Genomic DNA, 13,350 nt, shown 5'->3' on the forward strand with positions numbered 1-13,350 from the left:
CGGTAAATTTTTTTTTGCTCCTCTATATTATAAATTCTATAGAATATGTGCTCGGACTTTTATAAGGTATTTAGATGATAGAATTATAAAATATATTATCCCTAACGTACTTAAATAAAAAATGTTTTTTACGAATAATACATATTCAAACAATTTCCACGGTATGGCCAGTATAAAAGTAAAAGTCGTGCTTCTCGATTCCTGCAACTATACATTTCTCTCAAATCGAAAATATCGAGTGATCGATATCAGTTTCTAATCAGCCCAAATATTATTTCATTTATTCAAATGTTTAATTTCACTATATTAATTATTTACCGTTTATAGATCCTAGCTTGCTTCGCAACGATGTAATATATTAATCGATTGACAATTTATTTATCTTGATATATCACATTCATATTATTGTGTACGTGGATTCAAGTTATTAATAATGCGTATATAACGGACAGGGTTATCGGATATCAATTTACGTAAATATCAAAGAGCGTTTCCAATTTCATGCGATCATATCGGTATGAGATCACTGTGACCTGACAATTGTGAAAAGTGCGTGCACACGAGTTTCTTCCTTCCGCTTGTCGTCGTGATGAATCTTAGGAACTCGCCGTGTCGCGCTTACGTGGTAACGAATACAAAAAGAATATAGAATAAAATTATGAACAAAGATTTATTGTATATGAAGCTACTGTGATGTTACTGTTGAATATAAAAAATATATATATATCTATATATATACATATATACACATATGTATATATATATATAAAAAAATACTGTATTTAAAGTCGTGTCTAAAGATTGTTTTCTTTTATCTTCTCGCTCACCGAAACAAAGTCTGTCGCGAATCTGTGAAAGTGAAATTGTAATTTATATTTGTACGAGCAAACTATTTTTTAAAAATGACAACGTGACTGATCTATTATGTAATATAGGCAATAAAAATGTATTGTGCTAGATTCTTTTCTCTCTTTATGTACATATACATGTGCATTTGTGAAAACCTCATTAAGTGCATAATGGAAGCAAGTACTTGTAAAATTAGAACCCTTTTCTTCCCTTAGTTGCATATCGTATGCATTATTGCACTTTGCGTGAATAGTATAAAAAAGAATTTTTTAAAGAATTTTATATTATATAATCAAGAATATAAAAGCGAGATTGAGATGTGTGAGATTTAACAATTTTTTATTCTTTAAAAATCAAATTTTTTAATTAAATTTTTAAAAAGCCTGTTTCGGACATGGGAAAAAAATGTATCGCTCTAAAAATTTACAACAAATCATAAAGCAATAAGGAAAATAGAAATTTATTTTAATCTAATTAAATCTGGTTTTAATTTTATTAACCTAAAATAACAGATTATATCGATACAAAATTTATATTAATATTTAAATTTTTATGCTCATTTAAACAAAACTGACAAAGATGCATTAATCGTATAAAAAGAATTTATGGTCATAAAAATTTAAGAGTGATCACATAAAGTTATAAGGAAAATGAAATTTATTTCAATTTTATATAGATTAATTATACCAATATAAAATTTATACGTGCATTTTTTAAATAGAAAATTTCATGAATCTTACACATTTAGAATTCTATGAAAAAATTTTTATCAAAAATCTTTTACGTTACGCGATGATATGTTAAAACTATGAAATATTGTAATTAATGTAAAATATTCTGATTAATATTTTAAAAAGAAAAAATTGGCAAATTGATCAGAAATTTATTTTATATTGGTAACGATAATATTTTATATTGGTTTTTCTGTTACAGCACGAAAATTAGTATGAACCTATATAGGTTACGTTCGAAAACACTATTCAAGTACCTCCGCAGTATCATTTTATCTTTGTTTTAACAGTCATTGAACAATAAGGATAAAATGATATTCGGAAGCACTTGCGTAGTGTTTTCGAATGCAGCCATGGAGAGTATTCATGAGCTACGTATTCAGAGACTTGAACCGAAATTTCGATCCGGATAACAGTCCAAGGCTAAATCCAACTTTTGGTTCTAATTCTTTTACCGTAATATTATAATTACCGGATCCATTTAGATTTCGGTCCTTTTCAGTTCGGTAATTACATATCTGTAACGTTATTACTAATCCTTTGTGATCACATCTTCTGAGAATTTTATGTTGGTCACAAAGAGGGCAAAATGACCCTAACATTTTAATTGATCGCCGTAGTTACAGTTTTTGTTTTTTAAAATCACAAAAATTACTGAACTTACTTTAAACATTGTAGAATATGGAAGTGCAGTGGCTTTTTAACGTTTTTAATTTTAATATATTTTAAAAAATCGCAAAGGCTGACGTCCAAGAAACAATATGTGGTTGAAGATGCAAAAAAGATATTTTAAATTTCGGATAAAGTTGCAGTTTAAGTGCAATTTAAAAAGAAAGACCTTAGAAATATTAAGCCTCACACCTTTTTAGAGTCCTCTGGATCACGAAGGGTTAAAAGAATTGAAACCGACATCGAAAGTTGGATGATGCCTTGCATCATAATCGTAACCAGATTGAACTACATACTATACTACTATAATATATACTATACTACTTGTAAGTATATAAAAATTTAATTTTTGGTTTGTAATAGTCACTAATGAAAAACAAATATCGGACGGAAAAATAAATACCAAATTTAATAACCTTAATTAGAAATATAGAAATTATTTAGATTCAATTTTCACGATGCCGAATTATAATTTTTGTATAATATTAATTTATTCATAGTATCAATTTAGTTTATCCCCGCTCAAAAATGTTCACTTTTTAATAGTTTTAGTATAGAAATAGTTTTTAAAATAAAATTATTTTATATGATCTCTGTACCTTGCATGAACATTCATAAATATACTAATGCACTATTTACTATATATAATTTAATATTCATAACTATCTAAGCAATCTCTACTACGTCAAAAAATATACAGTAAATTACAAAGTGAAAAAGATGTGTACATATTTACATACACATGATAAAAATAATGCATTTTTCATTAATCTTTGTAGGCTATAAAATTGAATAACAAATAGCGACTTGTTGATTGGATCTGTACAAATAATTTTCTATAAAATTTAAATACGCTTGAGCCCAGGAAGAATTATAAGTATGTTATAAAATCACATTTATTTACAATTCTACAAGAGCGGTAGATTATCTGTACAAATTCTCCACTGTACAACGACAATCCTTTGTGAATCTTTAAAAAAATTCTAATATCATCATATTAAAACATTGCATTTTTAAGATATATATTTGTTACAGCAAATATCTGTCAGGTAAAATTCGCGAGCACAGTATGATCTTAGCCTTCTATAACTGAGATCTGCATGTGTCGATAAGTTCCTAAAGCATTGCAATAAGCGTACATAACGCCAAATACAGTCTTATTAAAACGCTAGACCGTCAAGGTCACAAATTACCGTCAAGGTCACAAATTACCATCAAGGTCACAAATATATATGTACAATTTTTGTACACCTGTTTTAACTACACTCGCTTTTAGAATGCCTGAAAAATAATTTCAAGACAAATCAGTACCGTTTTATTGTCAACTCGACTTAAGTTCACCATTTAGCTCTAACACTCCAGTCTTTCGGTGTCCAATGCAGACACTTAGGATCTATTCTGATCTGTCTTTTTTCCATCGCAGTTGAGTGTTGTTCGATAATTTCCCTGCGAATAAAGATTACGTATCAGTATGAAGGACTCACAGAATTCAGATAAACCATAGTTAATCTCCTTTCATTTTGCTTGTAAATTACCTATTTAATGTTACAATATATTGTCCCTTGTAGTAATTAATGAGATTCAGATTTTGCAAAGTCGATATTACATCTTCTTTCTTGATCGATGTTAACTCGGAGATCTCGCTTATCGTTATTTGTGCTTTTTCATTTTCTACTACGGGTTTTACGTTCAGCAAGATATCGAGTATCGTGTGAGCCCAGTAACTTCGATACGAAAGTAAACCCAAATCGGACAGCGGCTTTTCGGGAGAACCAGTCTTTCCTTCGAATTTTGATAATTCGTATGAAAATTCTATCAGGAGTTTACCGTAACCTCTTCTTTGATATGGTGGCAGTGTAAGAATGCATGCTACATTATGATCCTCTGTCGATTCTTTTTCCTTCGAAAAATAGCCAACTATGTGAAACCCTCTGCTATCAAAATCTGTCATTACATAGAACAAAAAAGGATCTGTGTCGTAGTAAAGAGTCTTGTGATCTAAGAATAGTTTTGCCAATAGACAAAGATTTTGTGCATAATTCTTGTTCTTACGACCATCAATTTCGAAAAACGATATCGATCCCTTCCTATATATTTCGTTTCCAGGTGGATGACGTAAATTGCACTTGACTAAATGCCTTTCTAAGCACTTTCGACTTTTTCTATATTTTAGGCAAAACTCACAAATATATATACAAGTTAAATTTACCATTTCTTGTGGATATGGGCTAAAATACCAAGGTTTTATTCTATGACGGCCTAGTTCAATTAGCTCTACGTTTTTCATTCTCGTGACTACATCGTCGTGATGATGTGCCACTAAGGAACCAGTCGGTCTGGGGCCCGGCGTTTGCGGCGGGGCATCTTGAGAATCCTCATTTTCTAGAAAGGTTGCTTTTCTTTTTCTACACATTTTCTTTTGCAGTGCTGCTTGTAACACAGCATTACCGTTAACTGGTTCACTGCTAACGCTACTGGGACTAGGTGGTCTACTAACGGCCTGCTTTTTTGGAGTTGCCGCACCGGTCCCTGGCGTTGTTCCTTCACGACGAGGATATTGGACCTTTCTAGTGTCCAGGGAATCTTCCATAACCCATTCATCTAACCGTTTGTTGACTGAAATAGCGTAGTTTTGATAACGACACTTTTATGTCATATTTATGATTTTCATATCTAAACGATTTACTTACAGTCCACATAGTGAACGTAATAGCACTTGACGCCTTGTACTTCCTTAACGCTGATGATTTCAGCAAGTGCTACAGATAGGACAAGAAGATTTTGTTTAAATTGCTGCTATGACTTTTAATAAGTTATCTATATTATTTATTTATATATTTATTATATATTTTTTTAAAAACAGTATACTTGCATATATACAAAGTTATTAATCACAACAAAATTGCGAACAAAATTGTGTTATAATATGTATTTTTTAACTAAAAGGTTACATTCAAAGATTTCAGAATCTCTTAAACATTACATATAAAGCAGTCAATCTCATAAGACACATGTATCAAAAAATCAACTCATAATTCAATAAGAATCAAAATACATATATAATTACAACCAGAATATCTTCATCATAAGATATCTACAAATACTTTGTAATGAAATGATATCTATTTTGTATGTCTCACAACAATATAATTCAAAACCAATCTCGCCACATGACAACCATGATTACTGTGGTGGATTGTAGTTCAGTCTTCTAGAGAGAAAAACCGCGTCTTTCGGTAACAATATATTCTCTGGAATAAAGGGAACAATGTGCGAATACAATCTACTTACGCCAATCATCCGTGCTATGCATCCTGACCGGCAAACGGCAGCCTTCTACCAGTGAATTCTGAAAATGAGGTTAGATCGTCAGTGTACAGTGCATTTGGACATCGTATGCGTCCCTGGGGGACCTGCCGACGTTCCCACGTACGGCGTACGCGACACTTACCACTGAATCGCATATTGTTTCGCGTTCGTCGTGTTCTTCGATCATTTCAGTCCAAAATTTGATTAAATCCCGTCACCAAACACAATTTTGTTTTGAAGCTTTCACAGCACTAACGCGAGCGCCGCTTGGATCGAACTACTGAGTGAACTCAAATGCCTCGGTCGGAACATACAGAAAGAGATACCGACATTACCGACATCTGATTTTGTACTTTTAACATTTTATATATGCAGCAGGTATCAAACTGCTTTTTATTACAAATTGTTTTGATAGGACAATTAATAGTTGATTAAAATGTCACTTACATATTTTTATTTTATAATACATTCCTCTTCAGGGAAATAATTATTACTTGTCTCGATTACTCGAAGTCGAAAAGCCCAACTCTATCTCAATATATTAGAACACGAGTAACATTTTTCATAATACTGCCCTTTTTATTCTGTCCTGTATGATTTTCAAACATAAGAAACTGAACTCCACGTCCATCTGATAACGATCTCGCGTACTGCTCGAGAATGAGTGATAAAAAATATCAAAACAACGGAAAGATATCTTTTTCATGTTGTCTTTTCGGCAATACGAAAAGATATCTTTTAATCGACCTTTTGCTTTGCGAAAATGACAGCCATAAAAAGATGACGAAAAATATATTTTTTAAGTTGTCTTATAGACATCTTTTAGTCTTGTTAAATAAACAATCTAAAAACAATGTCTTTTCGTCATCTTTTAAACATCTTTTCTCTTTGTCGGAAAAACGATTTGAAAAAGACCTCTTTTCGTTATTTTTTAATATTTTATGCTGTCTGGAATGTACAATTGGTAGAGACGAGCATAAGACACGGTATCACCAAAATGTGAGCTAGATTATCTTTAATCTCGGTTTAATTTACTGTCTATCTTTTTCTAATTTTCAAAATGTATTCACATTGGTAGAGAAATGGACATTATTATCACCAGGCCTGATTCCACCAATATAAAATTAACTTTAACTCGTTTTAATTTACTCTTCATCCTTTTCCAATTCTTAAAACTAGAAAAAGATGAAAATTAGGTTGAACTGAATTAAAGTTAATATTATATATTAGTGAAATGAGTACGTAAGTCATATAATAAGTGACTATGACTTATTATCATATTATAGTAACTTACATACACACAAAAGAAGTATATATCGACATAACAAGTTGTTCTCTATAAAGTTCTGAATGATGACTGTAAGTCTAGATGGCACTTGATGTAACAATTAGAAATTTACGAATCTGTAGGGATGACTATGACCGATATTTATAATCGACTCTTATTTTAAGATCATCTTAAATAATGTCTTAAGATACTAATACATCTCTGATTGGTTTATGGACCTTAAAACTGTACCTAAATATATAAAATCCGACTATGAATTATGATCTGCATAGTCATTTGGGCTTGGCGAGCTCACGGATCTGAAGCTCAATACATTACAGGTACTTATATATATTCATATACAAACATTTTTAGCAGTATAAATGTTTAAAGAAATATGAAAGTAAGATATACTTAAAAATAAGATGAAAGATGATTTCGATCAATCTTCGATTAATTTAATCGGTGGTAAATTCGATCAGCAGAATTAGAGATCTTTAATATACAACTCGTTATTCTTAATCTTTCTTTGATACATTAAACATAATTCTATTAATTAATTTAATAGTTTTATACACATGTGGTAAAATATATTTAAGTGTATATTTAAAGAGATTGCTTTGTCTATTAATATAAATTGTCGTTTATTAATTATTATTATGTAATTACATCTACATAACATATATGTAATTAAATTGTAATAATTTCATTTATAGTATAATGATTAATGAATCAATTTTTATAGTAATAGCTGGACAAAGAGAATGTAGAGATATTGTACACTTTTTTTTTAAATTTGGATAAAAGACAACTAATTTTTACAAAGTTATACATTATCGATATTATGATTTATTCATTTATTTGCACATATTAGAAAATATAACGTCATGATATATATAATACACTAAATATACTAATTCTAGATATGAAATTCTAGATGAGATAATAAATATAATTTAACGTTGCTGACTAAATAAACAATTATTATTTTAATAATAAGTAATCTTATCATACAATTTTTTGACGTAATAAAATATCATGTTACGAGTATTACATTTATAGTTTGCTATTATTATTATTTAAGTTAATTTTATTAAGAATTATCGATATAAATAATTGCATATAAGATTTTAGCATATCTAATTTTAAAAACTATCACAATGTAAATAGATCTGTAATAAATCAATACATGAAATCATAAATAATTAAATATGCCGTATGGTTGCCACGTACAGAATAGTAGCGATGAATGAGACAATATATGCCACGTAATTAAATACGGAGAAGGTAAATTTGATGTGGCAAACATCTGGCCGGAATACCCGAAAATTAAATCACGCAATTCAGATCGCGCGTTGAGATTTCTCATTCTTGTGTGTGGAATTTGAAATTTATTCCCGAAATATGCAAACATAATATGATGAGCATAATATGATATGCATCCGTGCAATATATCATCGTGTTTATACGTTAACATTGCTAATTATTGTTGCATAATATGTTATGTGAACGAACTACTTTAGTGGCCGGAAATAAAAATAACAAAATCTGTTTGGAATAAATGTTATTTCATGTGTAATATAATAAATGTATGTGTGGATTTTTACATTGGTTTACATTAGTTCACATAGTTCATAATAATAATACATATAGAGCATTGTATAGAGCTACTGTTTCTTTTTTTAAATTTGGAGACAAATAGTTTTTAGAAAAATAGATATTATCGACATTATTTATTCTTTATTTGCACATGTTAGAAAATATAATATTACAGATATATTACCACTAAATATATTGAATTCATTTATATAATACAAGATAAATTCAATTTCTTTTTAACTAAATTAAAAATTAATTTTTTACATTATCTTATTAATATAATTTTTTGAATTATTTGTTTTCTTCCTCTCTCTCTCTCTCTCTCTCTCTCTCTCTCTCTCTCATGATTATTGTAATGTATATTATCATAATGTAAATATAATCATTATAAGTAGACAATTTGTAGACTATATTTGTAAAAATTTTTTAAAATTCTTAATCCGATATATCTAAAAATTCTAAAATAAGTATAGGCATAACTACTTCGCGTCAAATTTTTTCTGTGTCCTATCGACTATCTCTGTAACGCTATCTCAAACGTACTCCTCATATGCACTCGTGCATATGTGCGTAAGTGCATACAGACACCGGTAAACGGTGTCGAAATATTTTTCAGGCATCCTGTAGTACGCGCTTATCTTCCCGAGAGATAACGCCTCGATACCGAAAATACGAGCCGTTCGATCGACCGTGTCGTATCGAAAGCCCACTGCCGTCTCTCGAATGGAACCCCACCCGGTATATACATCTCTATGCCTATGTATTGGCCGTATGTATTCACGTATGTACCCTTGGAGTCTGCGGCCTTACACGTATACATATACAAACGCATACATCCGCAAATAAACGCATACACATGTGTACGCGTGCCGGCACGTAAGTGTGCTCGCATCGGGCATACATAAGGGTTGATAGTGCTCGGGCGAGCGAGTCACCCTTACGTGCAGGGCGTGGCCAGGGTCCACCAATCAGAGGACGGGCAGAATCTCACCGAAAGACCAAATCGAACGAAGTAAAAATTTCAGCGGTCGCGTCAAACGCCGACGCCAAAGGGGATGAACGCAGTTGATCCGGGCTTACATTTTCCTTACTTACCCCTCGTAGCAACCCACACCGCGCTACGCCACGCCACTCCCGAATCCCGTTCCTTTCGAACGATCTTTCATGTGTGACTGTAATTTTACTTGCAGGTTCGTCTCACTATCTATGATTTTTTTTCGCTGACGGTTTCTTACGAATTTGTACTAGCTACGTTTAAGTCCCGTTGTTTTTTTTTTTTTTTTTTTTTTTCAAAACTTCATTAATCAGAAATTGATTCAAATCTTGTTTGATTGATCTATTATATCAACATTCAACAACGAGAAAATTATACAATGAAGAATTATATGTATATATATATATACACAATTGTATATATATATATACACATATAATTATTATATAATTATACACATATAATTCTTCATTGCAATTCACATAAAATAATAGCAATCAAAACTAATCAATTCTTGTAAGAATGTTAAGGAATCTTTCTGAGTATGGATTCTTCTACGGGTTTCCTATCGAAATTTTGGATTGCACAGTTTATATCGTGGGTTCCACAGAAGGGGGTAAGAAGAAATACGTATATAAGGGCAGAGTGTGTCGGAAGAGAAGACGAAGTGGTAGGGTCTGCGTTTAATAGCCGTAGTGTTACCTCGGAGGCCCTTCACCATTAAGAATCCCGCAAGACCGTCCCAGGGAGTGCCTCCCTCCTTCCCTCCTTCCCAGCTTAGGCACCCACTCTGGGTCGTCCACCCCCTCGGGCTTCTCCGGGACATATTACACCGCACCCCGGTAACGCAGATACGATACGTGGCTATACGTGCTCGCTTATATATTGCCAGAGAGGGTATACCACGGTATACTAAAATCATTAGAAGCACGTGCGCCTCGCAACGCGCAGAATCCCGATCCCTTGCCATTAGAATGCTTAGACGACGACGCTGTCCTATCCGGAGATCAATATCAAAACAACGGCGTGACCGCCCACAATTGTAAAATGACGCAAATCCAAAGGCTTTGTCATTATCTCGCGAATGAATTCTATCAGTGTGAGGGTTATATTTTTCTTCTCCATACGCAGAATCATTTGATCAAGAATTTTTAATGTACAATATATACTTGTAGGTTTAAATTATTCTGAAAATCACACAATCTGTTAAATTGCTGGAGAAATTAAAGGTGCAGGGAAGAAAAAGAAAAATATAAAAATCAAATATAATTTTTATATATTATTTATAATTTTTTATATAAAATTCTGTTAAAGACAATTCTTCGAAACGATTAAACGTGATCATTAATAATAATAGTTTATCTTGTGTTTTAATTATTAACAAAGATATTTTTTAAGTGCACAACAGAGAATCTCACGATAGATCGTTCTTCGAGTAACACCGAATAACGACCTCGTTGCCTATGTCATCATCTTCATGTTTTGACCGCCAAGCCGAAGGAAAAGAACGTCGCTTACACAATCTTGGCGCATCTACTTTTCTAAATTACGTTACCCTTCTTCACCGTCTCGGTTCTTGCATATAAGAGGTCGCCTCAAAGGAGAAAGAGCGAGTGAAAACGAGCGACGGAGGATGCTGGAAGATATGGAGAGCACCGCGAAAGAGAGAGAGAGAGAGAGAGAACGAGGGAGAGACGAAAAGAGCGTGCGAAGAGAAGATAAAGAGAGATGACGACAATAAACGAGCTGCAAAGAGAGAGAGAGTGTGAGAGAGAGAGAGAGAGAGAGAGAGAGAGAGAGAGACCTGGTACTCTCTTCGTCGTTCTGCTTAAAATTCATAAGGCGCTCTGTTTACTTACTAAAGATACGCGGCTTGCCCCCGTCGCACCCCAATCCCGTGCCCCTCAACATGGTGGCCCCACGCCACCCCCGCGCTTTAGGGACGCCACGCGAGCGCCGTGCTTTATCGCGGAAAATAAAATTATTGGTTGCACTTTTCTCTCGCGAACGGCTAGGAAACGAGCAAGCTCGCACTGTTCCTTTTTTGTCATCACCTACGCCGAGAGAATCTCAAAGCGCGAATTTTTCCGCGACGTTTAAACCAAAGAAGGCTCTTTGAACGCTGCACGTTCGTTCTCACCGGATACATTCGCTAAATAGAATCTCGCGTGTGTTCGCATTAATATGTTAATGACGGTGGAATAATTTTAATATTTATTATTAATAAAAAATAATCTGCAAATAATAATTTCTCTCCAAATTTTTTGAAGAAAACAATCAATTCCAGAATTTATTCGAAAATTATGATTAGTAAATTTATAATAGAATAACTTATCAATTGCTGATATTTGTACTATTTGTAGATAGAGTTATTATTTTAAGTTAAAATCTCTCTTTTATCGTATTTATATATCTATTATATGATAATTGCATCTTATAGATCGGTATTCCATGATTCTTATATTTAAGATCACGTACAGATGTCATGAATTAATCACATTATCTTCAAATATTACTATCTTGAAATAAGAACGGACTATAAATATTGACCATCGACTTATGTCGCACAATGCGAATCAATGAGGAGAAACGATCAAAATGTCAACCTCAGTTTTTTTTTTTTCCATTAACTTATACCTATTTATTACTTTTTATCCTCGTTTTCGACCATGGAAAGGTCCGGAGGGTCCGGCTGTTAATTAGCACGAGGGCGCGATTATGAACGCCGCCTTCGATCGGCGTCGACGCAGCGCGCCGCCGACAGTAAATCAGCTGCCGCCGCGGGCGACCTTGCCGGCAAAGAAGAGGAAAAGTCGTTCAAGGCTGAGAAGAGAGAGATCGGCGCGACTTGAACGACTTGGAAGGTGGGCGACGGAAACGAGATAGTCGTCTGATTATGTCGGACGAATTTTCTCAACGGCTTGCTCGCTGTCGGCAACGCCGTTACGCATATACTTCTTCCGGATATGAGGGAGCGTGTGGTTGTATGTATACACGCGAAAGTATACGCGCGTATGTATGCGCGTGTGAGTGTAGCTTCACTCACACCTACTCCGCCGCGTTATAATCTCGTTGCTCCCGGCGACGTCGAATAAAGTACTTCCCGGTACTGCCGGTAACGCGAGGCACCAACTATTAACTCATTAGTCGAAGTTCTTCGTATTATCGCATTCTCTTTGAGAGACCGCGCCGGTGTTCCCGTACTTACGGCACCGTACGGTCTTACCCGCCGGGTGGATTGGATCGGGCGTTTGAGGAAGACGGAAGTGGAAACAGAAAGGGAAAGAGAAAGATACGCGAAGGGAGAGAAGGACGGCGTACGTGATGGGTGAAAAGAGTGGGTGGTGGTGTGCGTTGCGGATGGTAGAAGCAGTGACGCCGTGCTCACAGAGTTGAGAGCTATGAGTGACGGGAGGGGAGGGGGGGGGGGGTGGTCGGAGGAAGAGACGGGAGATGTGGGTGGTCGGTGGTAGAGAGCGTATAGGTAGCGGTAAGAGTTGGTGTGGTACGGTAAGGATGGTGGCAACGTCGTGGAAGAGCAGGGGGCGCGACGGGGATGGTTGGCCGGAGAAAGGGTAGTGGGCGAGCGCGAGGGGGTGGTTGCACGCCCGGCATTGTTTCGAACAGGCGTGTACACGTACATACATCTATTTGGCACATAGGTAAAGCATCTTAGAGACCGCGTAGAAGGGAACTACGGCAGCGGCCGTAGTGAGCTGGAGGAAGGGTTGAGGCGAGAGGAGGGTAATGGTGGGTGTGAGGGCTAGAAAGGGAGACGACGTGAGTATAGAGAAGCAGAAGCAGAAGCAGAAGCAGTAGCTGCGGCAGAGGCGGTGGCAACAGCCAGCCAGCCAGCCATCTTGCCACAAACTTGACTCGACCAATCAGCGTCGAGGCTGTGGTCACCGTTGTACCTTCGGCCCCCCTTTCCC

The 13,350-nt window shown here is 34.6% G+C and overlaps 1 protein-coding gene across 1 annotated transcript; it reads right to left on the bottom strand.

Moving 5' to 3' along the window:
* Positions 1-3,441: 3,441 nt before the first annotated feature.
* Positions 3,442-5,797, bottom strand: LOC108745586 (histone acetyltransferase Tip60). Its single transcript, XM_018481816.1, has 5 exons — positions 5,701-5,797; positions 5,541-5,598; positions 4,940-5,008; positions 3,785-4,865; positions 3,442-3,695 (listed from the first exon to the last, which is right to left on the bottom strand). The coding sequence occupies exons 1-5, from the start codon at positions 5,743-5,745 to the stop codon at positions 3,587-3,589; spliced, it is 1,362 nt and encodes a 453-aa protein (XP_018337318.1). The 5' UTR covers positions 5,746-5,797; the 3' UTR covers positions 3,442-3,586.
* Positions 5,798-13,350: the final 7,553 nt, after the last annotated feature.

This window comes from Trachymyrmex septentrionalis, unplaced genomic scaffold (genome assembly GCF_001594115.1).
Source record: "Trachymyrmex septentrionalis isolate Tsep2-gDNA-1 unplaced genomic scaffold, Tsep1.0 scaffold14, whole genome shotgun sequence".
NCBI lineage: Eukaryota > Metazoa > Arthropoda > Insecta > Hymenoptera > Formicidae > Trachymyrmex > Trachymyrmex septentrionalis.

What these genes read in the sequence shown, in the direction of transcription:
- LOC108745586 (XM_018481816.1), bottom strand. Translation starts at nt 5,745, where the DNA reads ATGATCGAAGAACACGACGAACGCGAAACAATATGCGATTCAGTG. An exon ending in GCATAGCACGGATGATTGGC is followed by an intron (nt 5,009 to 5,540) that starts GTAAGTAGATTG and finishes TCCTATCTGTAG; the next exon opens with CACTTGCTGAAATCATCAGC. An exon ending in TATATTGTAACATTAAATAG is followed by an intron (nt 3,696 to 3,784) that starts GTAATTTACAAG and finishes CTTTATTCGCAG; the next exon opens with GGAAATTATCGAACAACACT.